Raw genomic sequence first — 21,845 nt, forward strand, 5'->3', positions numbered from 1 at the left:
TCGTATAAAACTTTTTGAAAGATATAACCTGTTGTACAGTCAAATGGCAATTATATCTTAAAAAAAAGTCGATACTGAGTTAGTGAAAGTGTATGGCAACAGTGCATCATCATGTTGTTGTTGCTGTGGTCTTCAGTCCTGAGACTGGTTTGATGCAGCTCTCCATGCTACTCTATCCTGTGCAAGCTGCTTCATCTCCCAGTACGTACTGCAGCCTACATCCTTCTGAATCTGCTTAGTGTATTCATCTCTTGGTCTCCCTCTATGATTTTTACCCTCCACACTGCCCTCCAATACTAAAATGGAGATCCCTTGATGCCTCAGAACATGTCCTACCAACTGATCCCTTCTTTTAGTCAAGTTGTGCCACAAACTTCTCTTCTCCCCAATCTATTCAATACCTCCTCATTAGTTATGTGATCTACCCATCTAATCTTCAGCATTCTTCTGTAGCACCACATTTCCCAAGATTCTATTCCCTTCTTGTCCAAACTACTTATCGTCCATGTTTCACTTCCATACATGGCTACACTCCACACAAATACATTCAAAAACGACTTCCTGACACTTAAATCTATACTCGATATTAACAAATTTCTCTTCTTTAGAAACGATTTCCTTGCCATTGCCAGTCTACATTTTATATCCTCTCTACTTTGACCATCATCAGTTATTTTGCTTCCCAAATAGCAAAGCTCCTACTTTAAGTGTCTCATTTTCTAATCTAATTCCCTCAGCATCACCCAAGTTAACTCGACTACATTCAGTTATCTTCGTTTTGCTTTTGTTGATGTCCACCTTATATCCTCCTTTCAAGACACTGTCCATTCCATTCGACTGCTCTTCCAAGTCCTTTGCTGTCTCTGACAGAATTACAATGTCATCGGCAAATTTTAAAGTTATAATTTCTTCTCCATGGATTTTAATTCCTATTCCGAATTTTTCTTTTGTTTCCTTTACTACTTGCTCAATATACGGTTTGCATAACATCGGGGAGAGGCTACAACCCTGCCTTACTCTCTTCCCAACTACTGCTTCCCTTTCATGTCCCTCGACTCTTATAACTGCCATCTGGTTTCTGTACAAATGGTAAATATCTTTTCACTTTCTGTATTTCACCCCTGCCACCTTCAGAATATTTCACTCAACATTGTCAAAAGCTTTCTCTAAGTCTACAAATGCTAGAAACATAGGTTTGCCTTTTCTTAATCTTAATGCTAAGATAAGTCGTAGGGTCAGTATTGCCTTACGTGTTCCAATATTTTTAAGGAATCCAAACTGATCTTCCCCGAGGTCAGCTTCTACCAGTTTTTCCATTCGTCTGTAAAGAATTTGCGTTAGTATTTTGCAGCCATGACTTATTAAACTGATAGTTCAGTAATTTTCACATCTGTCAACACCTGTTTTCTTTGGGATTGGAATTATTATATTCTTCTTAAAGTCTGAGGGTATTTCGCCTGTTTAGAGTTTTGTCAGGGCTGCCTCTCCCAAGCTATCAGCAGCTCTAATGGAATGTTGTCTACTCCCGGGGCCTTGTTTCGACTTAGGTCTTTCAGTGCTCTGTCAAACTCTTCACGCAGTATCATATCTCCCATTTCATCTTCATCTACGTCCTCTTCCATTTCCATAATACTGCCCTCAAGTACATCGCCCTTGTATAGACCCTCTATATACTCCTTCCACCTTTCTGATTTCCCTTCATTGCTTAGAACTGGGTTTCCATCTGAGCTCTTGATATTCATACAAGTGGTTCTCTTTTCTCCAAAGGTCTCTTTAATTTTCCTGTAGGTAGTATCTATCTTACCCCTAGTGAGATAAGCCTCTACATCCTTACATTTGTTCTCTAGCCATCCCTGCTTAGCCATTTTGCACTCCCTGTCGATCTCATTTTTGAGATGTTTGTATTCCTTTCTGCCTGCTTCATTCACTGCATTTATTATAATAATAGGAGGAGAGTTGCAAATGTAATTTGTTTTAGCCTCTGAAGTATAGGCTACCCTGCATGACAGATTTGTTCTGTGGAAATAGCATCAACCTGCTTTATTGACCTGTTTTGCAGGGCAGCCTACATGTCAGGGGCAAGAAACTAATTTCCAGTCACATGTGTGTAAGCTGCCCTGCACAACAGTCGTGTTGTTTTGGAGTAGGATTGGCCTGCTTCTTCAGCCTAATATGTAGGGGCTGCACATGCAGGTGGGCATGGATGGATGGAGGCTGAATTGACAAAAGTATGAACAGAGGGGGAGCACGGGATGGAATGGATAGAGGGGCAGGGGGAGAGGGTTACAGACAGAGAGAGGGGCAAGAGGTGGGACAGAGAGAGGTGATAAGGGGATCAATAGGGAAAGGGGCAGGAAAGGAGGGGAAGAGAGGGGGAGAGAAGCAGATAGATAGGGAGATGTGGAAGGAGGAAATGGATAGAGCGAGAGGGGCAGAAGGAGACGGATATGGAGAGGGGTTAGGAGGAGATGAATAGAGTGAAGTGGGAAGGAGGATGTGTAGGGAAAGTGGGGTGGAAGGCAATGGATAGGAAGTGGGGGCAGCTAGGTGTATGAAGAGAGGGGGTGGACAAAGAGAGAGAGTTGTGTGGAGGAGGAGATTGGCAGAGGGAGGAGGCTGATGAGATGGAGATAAATGGGGAGAGGCAGTGGAAGAAAGAGAGGGGAGGGAAGAAATGGTCGGAGAGAGGGCGTATGGGTTAAGATGGACAGGAAGGGGAAATGGATAAAATGGGCAGCGAAAGGGGTGAGGAGTGTTGTGAAAAGATGTACAAAGAGAGGTGGAGAAGGAGGTAATTAGAGAGAGGAGGATGAGGAATGGACAGAGTTTGGTGGAGGGGGGGGGGATTTAGAAGGCAGCTGGAAAGTGTATGTGCATAGTGGGCAGATAGAAAAGGAAGAAGGGAAGGAGGGGGTGGATAGAGAGGGGGGAGGAGGATATGGACAGAGGGAGTGAGATGAAGATGTGGTCAGGAAAGGGTGCAGAGGAGATGGTCAGTGAATGGTCTGAAGAGGCAATGAAGAAGTTGGGAGGAGGAGATGAACTAATGGAGGTGGGAGGATAAGGTGAACAGAGGGATGGGGAAGAAGAAAAAAATGGTTCAAATGGCTCTGAGCACTATGGGACTTAACTTATGAGGTCATCAGTCCCCTAGAACTTAGAACTACTTAAACCTAACTAACCTAAAGAGATCATACACATCCATGCCCGAGGCAGGATTCAAACCTGCGACTGCAGCGGTCGCGCGGTTCTAGACTGTAGTGCTTAGAACTGCTCGGCCACCCTGGCTGGCTGGGGAAGAACAAGTGATGGGTACAGTGGGGAGATGTGTGAGGTATAATGGCTGAACATGTACACGGGCAAAGCCGTGTGTGTGTTCATATATATAGACACACACACACATTCTCCCAGGCCCCTGGACCAGACTGGGCCAAACCTGACACACAAACTGTTTGCCCTGAGACGACCAACATAGGGGGGCTTGTAACACTCTGTAATATTTATGGAGATACGGATGTGTGCTTGTTTCTAAGCCCCTGCCATATAGGCTGCCCTTCATAACAGGTGCGTTGCATAGGAATAATATCAGTTGACCTTATCGATCTGCTTTGCAGGGCAGCCTACACGTCAGGGACAAGAAATGATTTTCCAGCCCCTAGGAAGGAATGGTTTTCCAGCCCCCAGTGCAAAGGCTGCCCAGAACAGCAGGAGTCATGTGTAGTAGTAGTAGTATCATCCTACTTTGCCTGGCAGCCTATATGACTTAGGGAAAAAAATGGTTTCATGGTCTTGGTACACAGGCTGTGCTGAACAAAAGGTGTGTTATGGGTATAGTATCTGTCACTTTATTGGCCCCTTTTGCAGGGCTACACATGAGAGCAGGCCTGTGGGAAGATTGAGATGGATAGAGGAGGGGGTGGACAGGAAGGGTGGAGCTAGGAGAGGATGGGTAGTGAGAGGGGGCAGGAGGATATGTAAATACAGAGAAGGAGGAGAAGGATGAGATGGACTGAAAGAGAGGAAGGGATGAACAGAGAGAGGGGGAGGATTAGATGTACAGGTACAGAACAAGGAGGTGATGGACAGAGAGAGAGGAAACAAGGAAACAATTCAGGCTTTTGTGTTGGAGTAGTATTGGACTGCATAACTGACCTGTTTTGCAAGGGCTACATGTGCGAATAGGCACAGCTCAGGAAGGTTGATATGTATACAGGGTGGAGGGGGCAGGGGGTGGGGAGGGACAGAAGAAGCTTGGCAGAGAGGAAGGGGAGGAGGAGATAAACAGAGAAAGTGTGGAGGAGACAACATGGAGATAGATGGGCAGAGGAGATGGACAAAAAGTGGGATGGAGGAAGCTGCAAGAGGTGGGAAGGGTTGACAGATATTGGGCAGATGGGCTAGGAAGACGGGAGGGGGAGAGGGAAGGAGAAACAGGAAATGGACATGGAGGCAGGTATGGTCGGAGAGAGGTGGCAGTGGAGATGGTCAAAGAGAAAGGGGAGGAGGAGAAGAAGAAGTAGAGTTGAACAATTTAAATTGGAAAGAACACTTAGAAAATGTTGTGGGAAAGGCAAACCAAAGACTGTGTTTTATTGGGAGGGCACTTAGAAAATGTAGCAGATCTACTAAAATAATTCCTTACACCATGCTTGTTTGTCCTCTTTTAGAATACTGCTATGTGGTGTGGGATCCTTACCAGATAGGATTAATGGAGTACATCAAGAAAATTCAAAACGGGGAAGCACATTTCTATATTATTGCGAAATATGGGGGAGAGTGTCATTGACATGATCAGGATTTGGGATGTACATCATTAAAACAACAGCGTTTTCCACTGAGGTGAAAACTTCTCACAAAATTTCAATCACCAACTTTCTCCTCTGAATGCAAAAATATTTTGTTGACACTGACCTACAAAGGGAGAAATGATCATCATAATAAAATAAGGGAAATCAGAGCTTGCATGGGAAGATATAGGTGTTTTTTTTTCTGTGCGCTGTTCGAGATCAGAATAATACAGAATTATTTTGAAGGTGGTTCAATAAACCCTGTGTGAGGCACTTAAGTGTGATTTGCAGAGTATCCATGTAGATGAAGATGTAGTGAGGAGATATGGATTGACAGAAATGGTAGGAAGATGGGAACAGATTTACAGGGGGGAGAAGAGGTGGACATGGCAAGGGGGAGGGGGATATGGATGGGAGAGAGGGTAGGATAAGATGAATAATGGGGGCTGGATAGAAGGAGATGAATAGGTAGGAGTGGGACAGAAGAGATGGAAAGTGAGATGGGAGCTGGAGGACATGGACATCGGTTGAGGGGAGCAAGAAGAGATGATCAGAGAGGGGTGAGGAATATGTGGCCGGAGGTAGGGAGAGGGTGAGGTGGACAGAGAGACAGGGGAGGGAGAGATGGGCAGGAAGAGGGTGGAAGGGGAGATGTGTCAAATATATGAGTAGAATGCATATGCTGATGAAGCTGTGGGGAAAAGGCTAGTCACCATGAAATGCTGGGTGTACCACTATGACCCCAGGACAAAGGTTCAAAGTAGGCAATATGGCTTCACCACCACCATGAAGCATCACAGAAAGCTGTCCAAGAGGTTGTCTACACTCCATGCCCCAGCTCATACTATCTAGAACACAGTAACACTTGCTGTTTTTAGACTATGAAATTTTGTTTTAGTTCCCATATTCTCCTGAAGTGGCATCCAGTGACTTCTTCCTCTTTTCTCAGATGAAGAAACCATTGGATGGCAAGCATTTGCAGAATGATGATAATTTTATTTTCTAGGTGGAATATTTCCTGATCAGCCAAAGGGGGGAGAAGAGGTGGACATGGCAAGGGGGAGGGGGATATGGATGGGAGAGAGGGTAGGATAAGATGAATAATGGGGGCTGGATAGAAGGAGATGAATAGGTAGGAGTGGGACAGAAGAGATGGAAAGTGAGATGGGAGCTGGAGGACATGGACATCGGTTGAGGGGAGCAAGAAGAGATGATCAGAGAGGGGTGAGGAATATGTGGCCGGAGGTAGGGAGAGGGTGAGGTGGACAGAGAGACAGGGGAGGGAGAGATGGGCAGGAAGAGGGTGGAAGGGGAGATGTGTCAAATATATGAGTAGAATGCATATGCTGATGAAGCTGTGGGGAAAAGGCTAGTCACCATGAAATGCTGGGTGTACCACTATGACCCCAGGACAAAGGTTCAAAGTAGGCAATATGGCTTCACCACCACCATGAAGCATCACAGAAAGCTGTCCAAGAGGTTGTCTACACTCCATGCCCCAGCTCATACTATCTAGAACACAGTAACACTTGCTGTTTTTAGACTATGAAATTTTGTTTTAGTTCCCATATTCTCCTGAAGTGGCATCCAGTGACTTCTTCCTCTTTTCTCAGATGAAGAAACCATTGGATGGCAAGCATTTGCAGAATGATGATAATTTTATTTTCTAGGTGGAATATTTCCTGATCAGCCAAAATGTAAACTTATGCAACCAAGATGTCTGCCAAGTCATCCATAGTTGGGAAAATGTGTTGCATTGAAGGGTGAGTATATAGAGAAGGATTAAAGCCACACCAAGTTCCATGGTAACAGCTTTATTTTTTTGAGGTAATAATTAAGTTGAATACCCCTCATAATAGATGTGTTGATGAAAGTTTATGGTTGTATAATAAGAAAGTATTCTTGCAGCTGTCTAACATTACCGTCTTGCTCTGTTGAACAAAACACTGCACGACTCAGCACACCATCTCCCATACTTGTGTAAGCCAGCAACCTCACAGAGTAATTTGTAAACTTAAGGAGACCATGGAGGTAAGTATCAAGACTTGCAGTTCTCTTCACTTCACTCCCAGCAGCCCAAAGATCTATAACAAAGATTAAAGAAATTGCAGTTTATCAAAACAGCAATATAGTCTACTGATTTACATTTTGTCATTAGAAAAAGAACTATTCATAACATTTTACATACACTGGTATTACTTACTTCTTGCTATATTTCAGATTTATTTGCTACAGGTTGTTATGAATAGCTCAATTATTTTCATATTTAATTCAATTAATTTTGTATGAATGTTATTTTTTTCATAAAATACTAAACCATAAAATAATATATATATGTATTCCCAGTGCTTGGTTCATTAAAAAAGAGGTTCTGATACTGTTGACTTTTCAGGGGGTGTTTTTGATATTTAAACTTATTAAAATGTTATGCTAACAGCTTTCTGGGCATTTTAAAAGTGCAAATACAACATTTGTTTTGCATCACTTCAACTGCAGCAGAAGTTCTATTGTACGGCATCTCGCGAGCACACACACGCACACACACACAAACACACACACACACACACACACACACACACACACACACACACACACAGACGCTATTAGGTCATGGTACATTTTTTCAATGCAATCCAGCACTAGCAGTGCTATATCCATTCCTTGTGATGATGTAGCACCTTCTTTGACTCATCCCAAAAGCAGCCAGTGCCATCTAATGATAGTGTGTGCAAAGTGAAGAATTTTAGTGGGCCAAGATGGGACAGAAAGGGTATAGCACTGTGCAGATGGATAGATACAATGTCGCTCAGTCAGGGGACAGAAGGAACCTGGCTGCTATTGAGCCAACACAAAGCCAGGCAACCACTCTAGGAACTTGTGCATGCACTTACTTACTGCACATTAAGGGACAGTGAAGGGAACAGCTGACTGGAAAAACTTCTGAGTCTACGCAAAACAGATCTGTGCTTCTGGAACGAGTGAGAAACTGCTCATAAATTTGGGGATATTTCTTTGTTTCCTAATGTGGTAACAATCTGGCAGTATCAACTGCTGATTCCATCAACAAAACTGAATCACAACTGTAGCAGAATTGAAACAGACTACAGATAATGTTCATTTAAAACTATTTGGTCTCATTATTTGATCTCTAACCTTTGCATTGATTAACTAGCAACAAATTGCTGCAGTTACAAACTTAGAGTTGACTGGGTTGCTTTAATTCTTTTTTGTTGAGTGTGTGCATATAAAAGCAGTGTTGATGTGTTTCTGAGTTACATCCAAAGTTATGTCATATAACTGTGTCATGTGGAATTACTGTGTTGCCATTCAGTGTTGTTTCACAATGCCAATAGTAAGGTATTTACATATATTTGTTTCAGATTGTGTCCACTCAGCACAACACAAGACATTTGACATTGTCCACATTTCCTGCTTGCATGTAAAGTAGCATTTCCACTAAATTACAAAGGAAATTGTGTTTAGAATGTGAACATGGCTGAGATGTGCCATTCCAGATACAGCTAATGGTGTTTTTGTGATGTCAGCATTACTAGAGTTTATAATTATCATTCCATGGTTAAAACAATGACCTAGGGCTGTGAACACAGACTTGCACGGATTCTGTGACCGAAAGAGGTGTTAGTCAAATTTGAATGTGCGGTGTAGTACATAACAGTTTCTCCCTTCATACCTATCTGAAGTATTTGTCCCATTACATTTTTCAGAAGCTTGCTGATTTTGTTACCCAAAATTCCTTTTCCCACAATAATTAATCTGGAATAGAGATAATAGTTTTATTCAGCAGTGTCACATTTTCTAATATTTTTGTGCAACAAATTGAACCAAAAAGATGAACTTTGGAGAGATTATCAATGTGATACATCGGTTAAATTGCATATTTTTGTAGTACACAAGCATAAACACAAAAACAGCCAAATCTGTGCTTTAGCTTCACAAACATGTAAATCAATATGGTGCCTCCTTGGTTTGCTTCTATCAGTAAATCACAGCACAGGGCACTTGATGTCATGCAGACATGTTTCTGGCAGTAAAACAGAACACGAATAATGATTATTTCCTTATTTATTCAGTATCATTTTTACTACTGAATGCAGTTAGACTGAGGTCTAGGTAATTTTGAAAGGTAATCAATTGGTTGTGAGTTGGTGAAACTGATGAATGTGATTTCATAAGTGATCGCTTATACTACTCGTGCAACATGATATAAATTCTTCTGGCTGTCATATGTGACAACTGTGATGTTTCTGTCACATCAAGTATCCTGGCAGATCTTGGCTAGCATACAATACATTTATGTTTGAAGTCCCATATTTGGTGGTCATCTTATTTATACTTAACACACTACAAAACTATGTAATTTAATTGATGAACCACATAAAAACTCTACAAAATACTTCATTTTTGTTTTATTTGTTGTACAAAAGTACTAGGAAATATAATACAAGCAATTAAAACTGTTACTGGAATGGAGTTCATGGAAGTAGGATATTTTTGTTTGACATCATATCATAGTTCATTGTATGGGTAATGAACATTCGTTGTAAGGTGGGAGAAAGAAGTCAAAATCCAATTTCAACTTTCAGTAACCATCAGCTGTGAATATTAGGAACATTTTTATGTGGAAAAAGGCCAAATTTTGTTACACTTTGTAAAAATGACTAATTTAGCTATACTGTGCTAAAAACCACCAATTCCACATTTTTATTTATTTATTTATTTATTTATTTTTTGAAAGATTTTTGTCCCCATATATGGAAGTAAGAGTGAAAGATGCATTTCTATTCTGCAGAATATATTTAGTAAGCATGCTAGTGGAGTAGAAGATTCCTTAGTTCCTGAACTTAGTATTGTGAGTGATAGAAAAAATAGCTTTGTCCATTCTAGACTTTTCATAACCCATTTTATTCCGTACACTCTACAGTTCTCATACTTTAAAGACATAAAAGAGCACATAAACTGTTGCAGTTTATGCTACATTAAAGGGAAAGCATTACATTGTTTTGAATTATGCTTTGCCACAAAACAGGCTGTTAACTATATAGATTCAAATGAGGTTTGGTGCTAGTAGTGAATTTAATGAGTAAAAGGACGAGAATGGAGAAGATAAATTACTACATTTGTCAAAATTTGGACAGAAAAATCATTTTTCCCTATGTTTGCATGTTCTTATAGGAATTACAGGTAACAATGTCTGCCCCCCCCCTCCCCCCTGCAGCTGAGTGGTCAGCATGACAGAATGTCAATCCTAAGGGCCCGGGTTTGATTCCCCTCAGGGACTGGGTGGTGTGTTGTCCTAATCATCATCATTTCCTCCCCATTGACGCACAAATCAGCGAAGTGGCGTCAAATCAAATGACTTGCACACAGAGAATGGTTTACCTGACGGGAGGCCCTTGTCACATGACATTTATGTTTACATTTTACAGGTAACAATGATACAAGACCAAGAAATGTATCTGGACTTAATGGAGATTTATGCAGTATATGTAAATCTGAGGATTACATAGTTCCTGGCAAATGAAAAAGTCATGCTCTTTCCCATTATATGAGAGATTATCATGTTATACATTTCCTGTATTTCTATGTTCTAAAACAATTAAAAAGAAGATATATATTATGATTACTACTTCATTTACGTAGGCTACAAAAGATATGCACAAATATATTATATGTAGCTTACTGGAATCACTGATGACAGGCTTGTAAATAACTTTATAGCCTTGTATGACTCCCCCATGGTGTTGTACTGGTGGTGGAGTCCAGTTCACTTTCATGCTCTGTGATGACAAGGGAAAGCAACTTACATTTTGTGGCGCAGCATCTGGAACTATACAAAATAGAACATTAGCTATGCTTTATTCTTATCTGTTTCATTTAGTTTATAACGAGACTGAAAATTTTTTATAAGAACAAAAAAGTTTATTTCAGTGTTCGAATTTTGACTCAGTGTATAACTTATCAGGATCAGGAGATTCCTTATATCAAACACAGGTGGTTGTAGTATCGTTTTGGAGCTTTGTGATACGTGCCCAACTTAATTTTATAATTTTTTCCCTTTCTTGATGCTGCTGTTAATGTCCTCATTCTGGTTACTGGTCTGATGTGGCCTCTACAGCAGTCTCAACTGTGCTAGCCTTGTGTTGTGTAACTACTGCAACCTACTCCAATTTGAATGTTGTCACTGTAGTAAAACCTTAGTCTCCATCTACAGTTATTACATATTCCCCTTTCATCATTCAAATTCCATATAGCATGTGTTATCCAAGTATGTTTTTGCTTATTTGATCCTCTGTTGCCTTCACTGTTTCACAACTTTAATCTATCTTCTGTTTTTATTGTGTCAGTCATTTCCTATTGCTTCCACATACTCAGCCATCTTTCATGATTCTTAAACTGAGGTTTTACATTGATTATAGTGTCCTCCATGCAAAATTGTACTAGCACCTTCCCTTTTCATCCCCTTTTCCTTTCTTCTTCTCATCCTTACCCTATCAAATTCCATTCCCCCATCATAATTAAATTGGCCTCCCCTAACAAATTAAATATTAGTTACCACAGGATATATCATTTCAAACTCTTCATCACCTTTGGAAGCAAGAGGCATGAACGTGTACTATGGCAGTTGGTGATGCCTTCATATACAGGTTGTAAATTTTAATTGACAAACCAGAATGACTCAAAAAATAAGCGTCACACAACAAAATGTGTAGAATCCAAAATTGATTATTTTCGAGGGGGACATCTGCTGGTGCTAAAATTAGCCTGCCACACCAGTGCCCTGGGGGTGGGGTGGGAGGTAACTTTAAAATTTCAAACGGGAACCCCCATTTTTTATTGCAGAATCAGATTCTACATAAAAAAACTATGTACATTTTGTCTTAAGCATTTGTTTTGATTCTTGGTAGCTGGGACTGTAATTCAAGAAAATCCATGTTCTCATTTTTGCATGGAAAATGATTATGGATAAATAAAAATTACTTATTTACTTCATAAATTTTAATTCACTAAAACTAAAACTCTCCCTCTCTCCCCATAGGGTGGGGTTTGAGAGAGACAAATTAGAGTTTTACAAATGTTGACCTAAATATTATTTTTTCTCGCAGATTTGGATAAGTTTTGTTTGTTTCATGGTCATGAGGCCACATAACTTTTAATTATCAAACAAATCATCTGACTAGCTAACTAACTAACCAAACATCCTACTTACTAATGAGTGAACTCATTAACTCACAGAGTAAACAAAATAAAAGACTAACTGAGGAAAAGACTAACCCACTCACCAACTAAAGATGAACTTATCCCATTTGAAATTTGGTGGTCCTGAAAAGGAATGATTGGTTTCGTGTTATTGTTAATTATTTGCAAATACTAGCAAGTAAATGAATTTCAGGGTGCTTGTTTCCAGTGAGACCCCTTGCCTCTCACTTTCAGACTTCTTGTTGTCCATAAATCTCTTGCATCTCACCATTTTATGAAATCAAATTTTCAAAGAGATGACCTCCAACTTTGATGCATTTATTGACTTGTCCTGTAAATCCCTGCACATATCTTGATACCATGTCTGGTGTAATGGCAGTGCAAACATCTCTTATTCTTTGCATCATGCTTTCATGAGTGTTAGGTGTTTCCTGATAACGATATCTTTTAGATAAACCAATAAGAAAAAATGTAGCAAGGTAAGGTCAGGCGATCTGGCTGGCCAATTCACAGGACCAGCCTTGCCGATCCAGTGACCATGGTAAAGTCAATCTAGTATATCATGCACTACTAATGAATAATGCACTAGACAACCATCATGTTGAAACCACATTTTTTGTCAAAGTTTGATGCTCAGGTCTTCAAGTAGATCTGGCAGTTCATTTTGAAGATGTTTCAATATCTGTTGCCATTCAAATTACCATTGATAACATATGGACTGATCAGTTTATTGCCTATTATACCACACCATACATTAACCGACCAAGGTTGCTGATGGCTGACTTCTCGAATCCAATGTGGTTTCTGTTCACTCCAGTAATGCATGTTATGGCAATTAATTTCGCTGTGGTTTGTTAATGTTGCCTCATTGGAGAAAGTCAATGTTTGAATCCGCTGACCTGCCCAGTGACAAAATGTTAGATGGTTTTGGAAGTCATTCCCATGTAGTTCCTGATGCATGGATACCGGGTATGGATGAAATTTGTGGAGCTTCAGGATTTTCCAAACACTCATGTGTGAGATTCCTGATTGCCTTGATATTCCTCTTGTGCTCGCATCTGGATTATGAGCCACAGTGGCTAGCACTGCTAATTGATTGTTTTCTCCACAAACAGTAGCTGCACAGACTCCTTTTTCTGGTTCACACTACCTTCTGCAGAAAATTGTTTAATAACTCGTACAAAAGAGGACCGTGATCATACTTGGCCAGGAAAACGCGCCGCATAAAGCATGACTGCATCATCAAAATTTCTCCTACTTTCTCCATAAATGTAGACCATCTCAATTTTTTCTTCCACCGACATATACCACATATTAATCTCAAGAGAGGAAAGCATAGAGAAAGGCAGGGTTAGAATTTCTATGAGCGAGAAGCAGCCCATTTCGCGTAATTCCGCCTAGCAATACTAACTCCACATCAAATGTGACTGGTAGCAAGCAAAAGCCATGAAAGAAGTTGCACAAGTTAATCAAACATAAGTCACTCAAAAGACAATCCTTATAAACAATGTATTGCTGTCTGAATGCTCAGACGGGTAAAAGTTAAACTGCATTTATGACATTAATACTTCTTATTTCTGAAGTCCTATCTTACAACAAGCAAGGGCGAATTTCTCATCCCTGCACTACCTATTGGTGGCAGTCCGAAACATTACACCGCTCATCAGCAAGGGCTAGATAAGAGCATCGATTATAAATCAGGGCTAAGTGGGATATTGATTATATAAGAGCCACGATATTCCAAAATAAAATAAAGGTGTGAACAATATGATTTAAGTCAATAAATTTATGAATGTCGTTTTCTATGTTTTTCCACCCAAAACTAAAAGACTCAAACCAAGCAAGCACCTCAGTTGTGAGACTTTTCGAGAAACAATGGTGATTACTCCAAATCTAATAAAAAATTAGGTTCGTGAGCCAATTAGTTTTTTACTTAATGAGTTCAATCATTAGTAAGTAGGATGTTTGGTTAGTTAGTTAGCTAGTTAGATGATTTGTTTGATAATTAAAAGCTGTGTGGCCTCATAACCACAAAACAAACAAAACTTATCCAAATCTGTGGAAAACAATAATATTTGTGTCAACATTTGTAAAACTCTAATTCCTCTCTCTCAAACCCCACCCTATGGGGAGAGAGACGGAGAGTTTCAGTTTGAGCGAATCAAAATTTACAAAGTAAATAAGTATTTTTTATTTTTATGTAACCATTTTCCATGCAAAAATGAGAACGTGGATGTTCTTGAATTACAGCGCCAGCTACCAAGAATCAAAGCAAATGTTTAAGACAAAATGTACATAGTTTTTATGTAGGATCTGATTCTGCGATAAAAAATGGGGGTTCCCATTTGAAATTTGAAAGCTGCTTTCTGCCCCACCCCCAGGAGGCAGGGGAGGTGGGCTAAATTTAGCACCAGCAGATGTTCCCCTAAAAAATAATCAACTTTGGATTCTACACATTTTTTCGTGTGAAGCTTATGTTTTGAGTTATTCGGGTTTGTTAACTTAAAATTTACACCTTGTATATCTCACCTGTAATAGAGCAGTCACTACATTGTTCACAGTAGCTTACCCACATTTGTACTTTTTCCCCTTTGTTACATTTTGAAGATGTATCATTTTCTCTCCCCAACAGCCTGAAGTTGGGTTTTGTTGTCTCTCAGAGCAGAAGTGATCATTCTTGGGATGGGCTGCTGAGTTTAAGAAGATTCTGCACCTGGTTCCTAAAAGCTAATTGCAGAATTGCTAATGCTCTAATTTTGTTTGGAAGTTATTTCTTAGAGTTGTTAAATATGCCTTGGTCACACCTTAAGGTAAAAAAAAAGAATAATCATATAATGTAATAAGAGACTCAGTGTTCTAAATCACATTGATAATGTAAATGAAAGTTGCTAGTGAAGCACTTCTGAAAAACTCATTATCCCATGTAAAGTGGTTTTTATTTGTTTGTTTCAAATTAAATAGTTCCATGCTGCAGGAAAATCACTTATTTCAAGAAACTTGATGTAACTGTAAACACAAACATAAAAAAGGACTGTAGGCTAGTTCAGCAGTTACAGAAACAAGCCTCATTAGGCATCTACAATGGAAAGAGAAGGAGTTAATGTGACTTCTTAATCCTATGTGACAATTAGAATTAAATGTAATTGACCTCCTTCCCGTGTTGTAGCAGTGACAGCAGATGATTTTGGTCCAGGCCCCATACTGTTGAATGCCTGAACATACACATCATATCTTGTGAACTTTTTAAGCTGCTTTAATCGTGCCTCAGTAGTCATTAGACCTCTTACCTGGAAACATGAAATGTTATTGTAGCACTGGTATGAGTTCTTAGCTATTACTACAGTTCCTGACTTTCAAAAGATTGTGCATGTTTTTACTAACCAGATGTGTGTTTGTACTATTTGTGTCCAATGGAGCCATTCCGTGAATATTCCAATGTACAATGTATCCAAGTATATTTCCATTCCAAGTGTCAGGTGGTGGAGGCTACTTAAATAAAAAAGGACACCATGAGTCACAATATTCTTTTTTGAACATAATACAATCAGTATTCTCAGAAAAAATACTAGAGAACAGAGCATATGTGTGCATTAAGAATATTTGACCATTCTGTGCAGCCACAAGAAGAAACATGAACACTAAAGAACTATTCCTGTAGCTCAAACAAATCTTCAGAGAATACATTTAGTAATTACATACTGATAACATTTCCTTAAAATCCAATTGAGAGGGAGAAGATTAATGATGAACACACAGTGTGTTCTAGGAGGAATATAGGCATGTATAGGTGACTTCCAGAGAACCCTATCTTAAATTACATAGCAAGATTTTAAAGGGTAAATAATAAACATGGTATGGAGAAAAGATGGTTTTAAAAAAAAACAGTTTCATCTGTGGCAGTAAAATTTGAACTACTGGGGGAATCATTCGCAGCATTTCAGGGTTTGCAAAAGTTTTAAACAAGTACCGGTATCTTTAAACAAGTTGTGAACATAAGAATTGGTTAATTGATTTCTCCATAGTTCAGTACATTTGCAAGTTTAAGATAGAATGGCCTAAAGTGGTTGCTTCTGCATATTAATGGACAACTTCACTCTCTCCCATGAAGATTCTTCTTCATGATGAGATTATTGGAACACTATGTGTGAATGAATGAGTGAACATCAGGCTTTCATGAAACTGGGTCTCATTTAAAATACCATCAAAATACACAGCTTCAAATGATTCCAACTTATGGTATGATTTCCTGATGACAGTCATGTATATAGATGGTACATTTATACAGATCTAATGCAACCATCCAGTCTGCTGTTTACTGTGAACGTTTAAAGAAAATTGGAAAGAGCAGTAAAAATGATTTGGAATCCGTTTTATATTTTGGCAGTATGATATTTCTCATTCTGCGTGTTTTGTTGGACTGTCATGCCTACATTCTCAGCATCACCAATTACATAATGAATAATTAATCAAGTAATTATTAATGATCTCAGCTTTAACTTCACTTCTATAAAACTTATACCCTGAAGCAGCAAAGAAATTGGTATACGCATGCATATTCAAATACAGAGATATGTAAACATGCAGAATATAGTGTTCCTTTTGGTAATGCCTATACAAGACAACAGGTGTCTGTCACAGTTGTTAGATCAGTTACTGCTGCTACAATGGCAGGTTATCAAGATTTAAGTGAGTTTGAAGGTGGTGTTATAGTTGGTAACACACAAGTGATGGGACACAGATCCCGCATATATTAATGATGTGGGGAGGGGATTTTCCTGTACAACCATTTCACAAGTGTACTGTAAATATCAGGAATCCAGTAAAACATAAAATCTCTGACATTGCTGCAGCCGGAAAAATGTCCTGCAAGAACAGGACCAATGACAACTGAAGAGATTCTTTCATCATGACAGAAGTGCAATCCTTTCCCAAACTGCTGCAGATTTCAGTGCTGGGCCATCAACAAGTGTCAGTGTGCAAAACATTCAATGAAATGTCATTGATGTGGGCTTTTGCAGCCAAGGCCCACTCGTGTACCCTTGATGACTGCACGAGACAAAGCTTTATGCCTTGCCTGGACCCGTCAGCATGACATTGGACTGCTGATGACTGGAAAAGTGTTGCCTGATTGGACGAATCTCATTTCAAATTGCATCAAGCAGATGGATGTGTATGGGTATGGAGACAACCTTCTGCATCCATGGGCCCTGCTTGTCAGCAGAGGACTGTTCCAGCTGGTGGAACCTCTGTAGTGATGTGGGGCACGTGCAGTCGGAGTGATATGGGACCCCTGATACGTCTAGATATGACTCAGACAGGTGACACACATGTAAGCATCCTGTCTGGTCACCTGCATCCATTCATGTCCATTGTGCATTCTGACAAATCCAGCAGGACAATGTGGTACCCCACATGTCCAGAATTGCTACATATTGGTTCCAGGAACACACTTCTGAGTTTAAACACTTCCACTGGCCACCAAATTCTGCAGACATAAATATTATTGAACATATATGAGATGCCTTGCAACATGCCGTTCAGAATAAAGCTCCACCCCCTCTTACTCATATGGATTTATGGACAGTCCTGCAGGATTCACAGTATCAATTTGCTCCAGTGTTGCTTCAGACATTAGTTGTGTCCATGCCATGTCATGTTGTGGCTCTTCTGCATGCTCACAGGGCCATACAGATATTAGGCAGGTATACCAGTTTCTTTGGCTCTTGAGCGTATTATGTGTTTAAGAGCTGAAAAATTCTCAAATATTCTTCTCCTTTTCTCTCTGTACCAACAAAAGTTTGAAACATTATGTTGATTTCATTTTCTTTTTAATAATATTTAATCTATTGTAATGTACTTCCATTAGAACAAATATAATCTTATGCTTGCCTTACAAGAAAAGTGAAAAAAAAGAAACCAACAATATGGGAAGGATAGATTGCCACACACCATATGGAACAGACATTGAGTGGCAGACACAATGAAAATGGATTCTTGAAATATTTAAGCTTTCAGACAAAGTCCTTCTTCCAAATTTTTAGCATTCTTTTTCATTCTGCCTGCCCACAACTCAATGCCCGCTCTTTGTGGTGAGTAATAATCTGCCCTGTCCATATTGTTTTTATTCCATTGTGGACTTCACATTGTTCAAAAAAAGAAACCAGTGTGAAGATATTTGCTGCTACTTTAGTTCCTCTGTGCCAAATTTTTTTAATACTATTGATACTCAGACTGCCATTTCTTACTCCCCCTACTTTCATGAGAAATGAAATGTACCTTCCATGATATCAGCAATTCATCAGGACCAATAGTTTCTGCATTCAGGTCCTGTGGTGGAGCAGCTGGAACTGATAGTCATTTGTTAGAAGCAGTAGTTTATTTCACAACCAAAATCTGTGATTCATTTAGGAAATTATGCATGAAAGATAATATACTCAGAGAAGAATAAAAAAGTTGCCACTTTCAGACAGCACTTTCAAATAAATATTACCTTCTTCTTGTGTCTTCACAGTGAGGGTATCTGTGAAAGGGCTAGCCTCAATAGCATTAGTAGCAAGCATTCTTATGTGGTACGTTGTGGCAGGGTGTAAGTCAGTTATGACTGCAGTTCTCATGGAATCAGCACTGAAACATTTTTATTCATTCATGTAGTTACTGTTGTGGGAAAGAAGAACATTTTAAATGTAAAGCTATGAATACATGCATCAAAAGCAGAACTCACTTGAGGAAACTATAAATTACAAGAATTACAGAACTTACTTTCAGGAGGCAAAATTCCAGGTTGGAATGAGAGGGAGGTCACACATTAACAACATGGTCCTTGAAAAATAGGGAGTATTCTGTAAAGGGAATAGGTCAGATCCCTGACACCCTGACATACAAAACTGTGCTTAATGACCATATTCCTTACATCCTTACTATTCTGAAGAAAATCATGAAAACTGTAGGCCTCTGACAAAGGCTCACAGTTCATCTGTAGAACTCCTTACTCATCTTGATCTGCACATCTCTACCTTCCACTTACACCTCAGAATACACAGGAACAACCATACTAGTCATCCCATTCTGTGAGGCTCCAAATCCTGTATGTGTCCCTTAACCACTGAAACCCATACATGAAAGACCAATGAGAGTGTGCCCTTGCTAGGGTGTCTGACATACGACAGACCAATGAAAGTGTGCCCTCTCCATGAGGCTACTCATCTGATCGCCCAATGAAAATGTGCCCCCGTTTTGAAATTTGTCACATGGTGGACCAATGAAAGTGTCCCCTTGCTGTGAGACAGTACTAAAAGTATAATGTATTCAGTATTATCAGTGTAGAGTTTCTGATAAAGTGTGCTTAGTGGACCTTAATCGAACAATCAATTACTGTTATATTTATGTTGCTTTTTTCTTTTGTTTCTGCACTGCTGATTGAGTATAAAAGTATAAAATGAAATATTTAATTGTAGCTGCAATAGGGTAGGGTGTTTGGTCACTGCAGATATAAATGAAAGAGCAAGTACAGCACAAATGAACAAGAAAATAATTATAATAAACATAGGTCCAGAAACCAATGGTCTGAAGTATGTTGATACTATTAACAGGGCTGGGAGACACACACACACACACACACACACACACACACACACACACACACACAAATCGATGTTCAAGTTGGAGTACCTATCATCCAAATAGTCGATAAGCTTGTGTTGCAGTCAGCTAGGATATGAAATGCAGACCTATGAACTACTCACCGATGACACAATCAAAAACATAATTCAAAATCTTTGTTGATGTGATGTCTGTGATTTCTCATAAGTTCAAATGTACATATTGTATATGTTCATAACATGGTCTCTGGTAAAACATGCTTCATCTGTAAATAACATAAGTAACACATGCACAAGAGACTGTGGATCATTCCCACATAGTGTCTCTCATTCATTGGCAGAAGGCAATCCAGGCTGGAAAGTCAGGTTGACCATGGTCTGCCACTTTGCACATAATATGAGTGCAGCTGTCCCTCATGTAATGCCATATGGCAGAGAGCAAAATCATTCTGGTGCAGCAGCCGTTTTGGTGCTTGTATCTTCACTTTGATAGTTGTCAACCCTCCCTCATAAACACTTATCTCCCAACAGCCTATGCATCCAAGGAAAACATATCTGCTTGAGCACCAAAACACTGAACACCTACTTCATCAGTGTCTCTGACAACTACATGTATTTTGTACATAAAAAAATCTCACAGGCAGTGTCTTTCTCTCACCCTCCATAAAACACAACTCTCACTACCCTATCACTGTCACACATTAGCACTATGTTCTTGGATGCATCAGTTCATTACCGTGTGTCAAGCTATGACTTTCTCATCTAGGTGTAATGATGCAAAGCAGTATGAAATGTAATGAGCTCATAAGAATGGTAGTAGACAAGGTGAATGGTTGACTTGGGTTCATTAGGAGAATTTTAAGAGAACTTGGTTCATCTGTAAAGGAGAAAGCATATAGAACACTACTGTCATCCATTCTTGAATAATGCTTGAATGTTTGGGGATAGGTTGAATTGGAGGAAGAAATTGAAGCAATTCAGAGATGAGCTGCTAGATTTGTTACTGGTAAATTCAGTCATCACTTGAGTATTACAGAGATGCTTTGTGAATTGGGAATCCCTGGAGGGAAGACAATGTTCATTTTGCAGAACACTACTGAGAAAATTTAGAGAACCAGCATTTGCGGCTGACTGCAGAACTGTTCTACTGCTGCCAATGTATATTTTCTGTAGGAATCATGAAGATGAGAAAAATTAGGAGTCATAAGGAGGCACATAGACAGTCATTTTTCTCTTGCTCTATTTGTGAGTGGGCCAGGAAAGGAAATAACTAGTAGTGGCAGCTTGTAGAGTATGTACGAATATGTAGTTTTAGATATCTGAAAATGACATCTTCTCCCCCTCATATCCTTCCTATACCACCCACTGTTGTCTAATCTCCTTAATGTCTTCGTCAATCTACAAGGTGGAATGCGATAAATTGCTGATTTGGGAATGAAATAAAAAAATAATGAACTCTTAAAAACTTGCATTTTTATTTTTCTCATATTGGACAATATGAGAGTTTCTAATTACATGTTTTAAACAGTTTGTCTGGCAAATGTCTACCTTCACAATTCATACACTGCTGCAGTTGTTTTCTAAAATTCTCATGCACTCTTTAAGTATGTCTTCTGGTATTCTTACAATTTCAACCTCAATATTGGTTTTTAGGTCTTGCAGGGTGTTGAGACAGTTGCAATACACCTTTGACTTCAGGTAACCCTAAAGAAAAAAATCGCATTGGGCTAAGTTTGGTGATCATGCGGGCTGGTTCAGATCCCCCGTCCTAGAGAGAAGTCTTTCAGGAAACATTTGCCTCAAAAAATTCATGATAACGCCCACTTCCATCTTCTGGAAACCAGATATCCTGTAATTACATTGCCTCGAAAGCTGGCTAGAAAAACTTTTGCAGCGTAGTTAAGTAATGATCAAAATTCACAGCTACAGCACAACGATTTTCCTGTAAAAAGTAAGGGCCAATGATGCCTACTCATGATTGGTGCACCACACAGTGATGTGGTCTGAGTACAGGGGTCTCTGGTGAATTTGTCTGGAGTTCATGTCACTCCAGTACTGCATATTCTGTTTGTTTACACACCCACTGAGGTGAAAATGTGCCTCATAAGAAAAGAACACATTTGCATCATGGGGTATGGTTGCAAGCATCTATGCACTTCACAAGATGTTCTTCATGTTACATAATCCTGTACTGACAATTGCTGGACCATGCACATTTTATACGGGTGAAAATTCAGTTCAT

The 21,845-nt window shown here is 39.5% G+C and overlaps 1 protein-coding gene across 1 annotated transcript in view; it reads right to left on the minus strand.

The window, feature by feature from the left end:
- LOC124780155 (Down syndrome cell adhesion molecule-like protein Dscam2) overlaps nt 1-21,845 on the minus strand; it is a 436,971-nt gene that overhangs the window by 126,625 nt on the left and 288,501 nt on the right. The window contains exons 17-22 of the mRNA XM_047253760.1: nt 18,496-18,629; nt 18,282-18,352; nt 15,387-15,491; nt 15,154-15,292; nt 10,489-10,635; nt 6,710-6,871 (exon numbers count right to left, since the gene is read on the minus strand). Coding sequence (XP_047109716.1) covers nt 6,710-6,871; nt 10,489-10,635; nt 15,154-15,292; nt 15,387-15,491; nt 18,282-18,352; nt 18,496-18,629 — 758 coding nt within the window. The remainder of the gene's footprint in view (nt 1-6,709; nt 6,872-10,488; nt 10,636-15,153; nt 15,293-15,386; nt 15,492-18,281; nt 18,353-18,495; nt 18,630-21,845) is intronic.

Source organism: Schistocerca piceifrons, chromosome 1 (assembly GCF_021461385.2).
Source record: "Schistocerca piceifrons isolate TAMUIC-IGC-003096 chromosome 1, iqSchPice1.1, whole genome shotgun sequence".
NCBI classification, from domain to species: Eukaryota; Metazoa; Arthropoda; class Insecta; order Orthoptera; family Acrididae; genus Schistocerca; species Schistocerca piceifrons.